Source organism: Leuciscus leuciscus (assembly GCF_965113295.1).
Source record: "Leuciscus leuciscus genome assembly, chromosome: 12".
Taxonomy (NCBI): Eukaryota; Metazoa; Chordata; class Actinopteri; order Cypriniformes; family Leuciscidae; genus Leuciscus; species Leuciscus leuciscus.
Genome location: NC_138736.1, coordinates 26,376,802 through 26,382,973, shown reverse-complemented (window position 1 = coordinate 26,382,973; position 6,172 = coordinate 26,376,802). Strand labels below are relative to the sequence as shown.

The 6,172-nt window shown below is 36.2% G+C and overlaps 1 protein-coding gene across 1 annotated transcript; it reads right to left on the bottom strand.

The window, feature by feature from the left end:
- Positions 1-262: 262 nt before the first annotated feature.
- On the bottom strand, positions 263-3,579 carry LOC309511687 (cholecystokinin-like). Its single transcript, XM_082186928.1, has 3 exons — positions 3,528-3,579; positions 2,604-2,851; positions 263-705 (listed from the first exon to the last, which is right to left on the bottom strand). Exons 2-3 carry the CDS (start codon positions 2,848-2,850, stop codon positions 578-580), a joined length of 375 nt encoding a protein of 124 aa, XP_082043054.1. The 5' UTR covers position 2,851; positions 3,528-3,579; the 3' UTR covers positions 263-577.
- Between the last annotated feature and the right edge of the window lie 2,593 nt (positions 3,580-6,172).

The following is a 6,172-nucleotide window of genomic DNA, read 5'->3' as shown; positions in this document are numbered from 1 at the left end:
TTAGACCATCTGAATAATTCAAAAGTCTTTTCTAACCAGAATTTTTACCACTCTCTCCTCTTAATGTCCCTTTAAAGCATTTCCTCCATTAATTCACTTAGTCATTTATTGATTTTTCACTTTCTTTTCAAGCAAAGAGGCATTGTGAGACTGCAGTTTGAGCCGCAAATACTTGTTAAGCCATTTGTCGAGCACGTTCCTTCCATTAAAAGCAAGTTCTTTTGGTTGTGAGTTGTTTTGATGGACAAAATGCCAGAGTCTGTAGGATTTAAGGCCAAAGTTGAATGCTGACCTGATTTATTGAAAACTGTGGTTCCATGAATCTGACAAACACATTAGCTTAATGGTTCTCATTTATGCAAAAACCACTGTGACAAATAAAATCAAATAAAATGACAAGATTTAAAAACAATACTTTGAGACTTTTTTGTCTTTTTTAGTAAATTTTGGCATATGTCTATTCTGCATTATACTGGTTTCTTAACAAATGTACATTAGAATAATAATAATAATAACAATAATAGTAATAAATATACTCTTTATTTGTAGATGAGGAACCAGATGATATTTATGGATTTTATGATGAGTATTCATATTCCTCAGCACTCCGGCGGCCAAAATCCATCCAGCCCACATAATCCCGATCTTTTATCCGATGGTTACTGTTTGCTCTGTTGTTCATGGAGGAGTTGCGACGAACAGAGCCTAGGAGAGAAAGAAATATATATATTCCACCTAGTTCCACTCAAATACCTATACTAAACAATAATCTTTCTGCCCATCTATCTAATATAGACACTGCTTTCTAACATAACACTAAGAAGAACCATTTTCTAAATGGCAAACTATCAAAAAAGTTGTACTGTGCCCAGATTTCTGACACCCATTTGAACATAATTCTTATTTAAGTGTGCGATTAATAATGTTAATGGTGAAAAAACAGTTCAGTGCTGTTTCAAAAAGACGGGAACCTTTTTGTGAACGTATCAAAGTGGAATTTAAAGAGTCGATATTCTCTTGGCCTGCTATTAACTGTAGTACTTGCAGAGCAACAATTAATTTGAATAGTAATTGGAAAATAACATTGTTTTCCAGAGCGGCATGCTACTGTGTGTGGCAATGTTTCAGCTACATACAGCATGTTAAGTGTCAATCAATCTGTTGTTTAGGGGTGTGATAGGGTTTGCAACAGATGGGAGACTTTTAACACACGACATACTATAATTTTGTTGAAATTTGTACAAGTTGTAGACTTGTTTTGACATGCTGACATGTGTGAAACTTGCACCTCCTACTCACAATTATTTAAAAGAGAGAGAGAGAGAGAGGGAGAGAGAGAGAGAGAGAGAGAAAGAGAGAGAGAGAGAGAGAGCTGACCTTATTGAGAAACTAAGCGCACTGAGAAACTAGGGCTGTTATAATGGGATCAATTAGTTTCCACTAAGCACTGAATGCCATTCTTTTAAACCACACACACACACACACACACACACACACACACACACACACACACACACACACACACACACACACACACACACACACACACACACACACACACACACACACACACACACACACACACACACACACACACACACACACACACACATTTGTGATTTAAACTTTCCATTTTTTATATACTCAGCTAATGGTATTATCTGATATTGAATCTAATGAATGATATTAAATCTAACCCTTACAGAAAACCGTTCTGCATTTAAAAAAACAACAACAGTTTATTAAGCTGTATTCCTCCTGGAGACCGTTGAACTTTTGGTCACTTTACTGTATGAAAAATCTGATTTACATACAAACACACATAACAGGCACTGTTAACAATAAATGTTTAATAAAAATAAAAAAATGCCAGACTGCACATGTTCAGAGGTACAATTCCCTGTTCCTGCATTTAGGAATGATAATAGTTATACCCTTTGAAGAGGTTACACCCTAAAGAGTGGTTATGCAATTTAATGGTGCACACCTGACCCAAAAACATCCACCCCTTGTACACCTCGGGCATAAACATGCTTCACTCGGCTGTGTTTATGTTTATCAATGCCAAGCAACGCTAACCTGGAGCTACTGTATAGTGCGTGACAAAGGTTTTTCTTTCATAATGTGGAAACCTGTAATTTCATGTAATGATTTTATCTGCTTGTTTGTCAATGCTTGTTGTTGAACATGATACATTTTTTAAATTGAACATGACTTGCTCTAAATGTGTTTAAACCCTTTTTTTTTTATCAAGTTGTATAGTGTGTTGTGTGTATGTTACGTTTTGAAGAAGAATCCAATTTGTATTTTTACGTTTTTAAACACTTGTATATTGTTAAAGGACTAAACAATATATAAACTCATGGCTAGTTTTCAATGAAAACTGAATGAAGGCGGAAAAAAAACCGAAAAAAAAAACCTGTGTTCATACACAAGGACATACATTGAGCAGAAAATGTCCTAGTCTGTCACTGTGCAGAACATTAAGCATTTGTTGAAGCTATTTTTTGGTCTTTATAAGACAATTGTGTTCTTCCTGTCATTGAGGATCATTGTGTATTCTTCTAAAACGTCATGTGTTTGGCCGTTGAAGTGTCTCTCACCTTTTTTAGTGATGAGTTTGGCCAGCAGTTCGCTGAGGTTGGCACGGGTGTCTGGGTCTGTGTCGACTGCTGGCTGCTGTTTGAGGGTGAGGCTGGTGGAGCGGACGACCCGGTGGTGCCCGCTTAAACTGGTTTCCACCTGCGAGTGGCGAGTGTCATCAGTGTCAGGGGAAGAGGAGCGGGGCCGACCCAAACAGGAGGCGGAAAGCGCAGCCAGGATCACACACACGCACACCCCGCTGTTCATCCTGCAAATGTGAATGAGAGGAGAAGAGAGAGGCGAACACGTTAAAAGAAATCCCTTTAGTAAGACTTTGTAATTCTGTTCATTTACTATACAATTTTTTTAAATGTATTATTCATTTATTATTAACTGTATGTGCTTATTTTTTGTTCTTACTGCTATAATTTTATATACATTTCTTTTCTAAATATTATTGTTGTATTTTTTCTAATTACAATTATTAAATTACATTCGTATTTAATTTCAGTTGTTTATTTTATGTGTTTTTTGTTTTTCTAAAAGAAAATCTAATTTAACCTTAAATTTGATTCAGTAATCAATTATCAAATTAATTAGGCTGCAAGAGAAAATAGTAGGGAAAATACAGTTATTTGATGTAACAAATTGCTATTATAGCTATTATTAATGCAAAGGGGAAAAATACAGTTTTTAAGGACACAAAGGTTATCAAGCACTGTTTTACGATAGTTGCCATCTGTTATTCTAATATTAAATTTTTCTATAAATATTTATATTTATTTGTAATATTTTCATCAAAAAATTATTAAATCCTTGTGTGAGGTTAAAGAGATAGATAGATAGATAGATAGATAGATAGATAGATAGATAGATAGATAGATAGATAGATAGATAGATAGATAGATAGATAGATAGATAGATAGATAGATAGGATCTCTTACCTTATTCTGTTTTGTGAGCTTGGAGGAGAATGAAAGTGTATTCTCGGGAAGGAGAGAGGCACTTATATACCCAGCTGTGACGTGCACACACACGCACACAAATGCATTCACACACACTTACACAGACGTGCACGCACATAGAAAGTGTTTAAGCATATACATATTTACTACATGCTATTTTGAGTCTGCTTAGAAATTTAATTTGAAGAAAGAGGGGGAGGGGAGGGGGATGGGAAGGGGGGGGGGGGGGGGGGTAATTATTAAATTATTCTATTTAAACTTTTTAAATTGTCATTCATTCTGAATTTGGTCATACTTAAATTTTAAAGTCAATTACACAGACATAGACAGTGAGAGATGTTTGTCTATTTGGTGATCTGGGCGGAAAAAACAAACATGCAATTTGTAAGCCATATTTATTTAAGTGTTAGATATGCTGCCCATTTCAGTCCTTGCATTTCATGTGTAAGTGAGTGGAAACCATTATGGCACCAGTCCATGCACCTGTACTCTCTGGATGTCCAGGTGTGAGCCAAAGTAGACACACAAGTGTGAGTCTGAATGTAATTGTTGATAGAACATTTTGTGAGTCATTGATAAAAACTGCTGCTGGTGTCTTTAGACAGACTTTATATAACTCTTTATATAACTTACAGCTTTATGTATATATAACTTTCTGGAAGTGTTTCAGCATCAGTACTTTTTACAAGGATTACGTAGTAAACACTAGGTGCCAACACCTGTCTCAAGGCCATTTTCTTTTTAGTTTGCTGTATCTGTTTCCCTTTCTCCTTTCATCAATGTCATTTTTCTATTACTTCTTTCTTTATCTTCTGCCGTCACACTGCTTTTTATAAACCTTTCTGCATAGAATGGAGACTTTGGTGTTTGACAAGAAAATCAAGCAGATTCATTTTGAGATAACCTGGTCAATCGACCATAATCGATCACAGTTGATTCCTTCATTTGCATAGTAATGGGAAGATAAGACACAAGGTAGAGAAGTTATAAGTTATTTTTGTAATTTTGGACCTTGATAGCCCCAGTAATTTACTTACATTAAAAGAAAAGTGTGGCCAAAAAGCCTGAGAAAACAAACAAACTTATGCAATACATCTCACCTGTCATTCATCTTATTCTTGCCTGCTGACCTTTTGTTGTGCAGAGCTCAACGCTGAGGATTTTTTTCTTCTGGCCAGTGGTTAAAATTTTTACTTGCCCTGCCAAAATTTTCAATGACCCCGCCACAAAAAAGTAATGAATAAAATTGGCCTAGTTATTAACTTCATTGTTTTTTATTTTGACCCATAACATTAATAAATATGGTTGTGACACCATGTTTTTCAGGTAAGTCTAACAGTAATTTTCAGGTCGAGAAAATTATTAATCAAATGTAAAATAGCACTGCATAGTCTTCACTATATAAATTAAATATAGATTAATCCTTGTTAAAGTTACAAATGTTATTCAGTCAAGAGCAGTGCTTTTTTCTTTGTCCTTTGTTTTTTGATTAACACTGATTAACATATGATCACTCAAGATATAACAGACTATGGGCCAGATTTTCTAACAGCTTCCGCCAGCGCAAACCCTCTTTTGGCGCTAAAAATCTATTGTCTGGATTTACTGGATTTAAGACACACAGTGAAAAGGCGTGGACAGGGTTATTTTTTGCGGCTGATCTTATGCATTTGTAGGAGTTTCCCTTTCAGATGCAAAATTTATGGGAGGAGAGTATTTAAATGAATCTTGCCAGGTGATTTACTTAGGTTTGCGCTAGTCAATTTACTAGTATTTGCACCATTATTCCCCCAACCCAACCCCCGCCCCTGCCCCCGCCCCCAAAAACTTTTCTTAAATCAGACGCTAATTTGCACTATTCTTGGAAGATTGTGTTGGTCATTATGGAAGTGATCTCGCTACATCTGTGTTTATTAATTTGTGTATTGTCAGTAAATCAATGCAAATGATAAACTTTCGTGATGCAGCATTGGCCCGATCAGGCAAGTGACATTGACTGAACTGTCCTGCATGAGTGACGTTTAAGCTTGCCCTGGGCCATTGGGCAGTCCTTATGGTTGAGCCCTGAACTTTGTGTATCTTTTTTTATATTTGACATCTTTTTTTAAGTGACAATTTAAGTTCACATGGGGTACTTTAATTTGTTTTCACAGAAAACAGCTGTGAATAAATATAACTGTGTCTGTCCACCTGTCTCTCCTTCATTCTTTCTCTTTCTCTCCATTAATCTCTCCCTCTCACGGTTATCAGGGTGCAACATTTGCGTGGTTGGTGTGGGAACACTTGTGTGGGAGGTGCTGTGAAGCATGAGAATTGATTGGCTTGCGTGTGGGAGGTGTTTGTGTGATTTTAGCCTGTTGTAGTGTGAAGGCAACCTGCACTTCAATTTGCTTGACTTCTTTACTCCAGGTGTGAAGCAACCTGTGCACACATGAGCAACACTCGCAACCTGTGTTTCATGAGACGATTATTATAGCAATCTATGTGCATCAAGACTACTGACCTTTAGTCCACAGTGCACTTTAAACTTTCATCACCTTACATATATATGAGTCGAAATCTGCTAAGGGTTAACAATGTCCAGACAGGATCTGCATTTTCATGGGTTTAAATAAAATATTGTT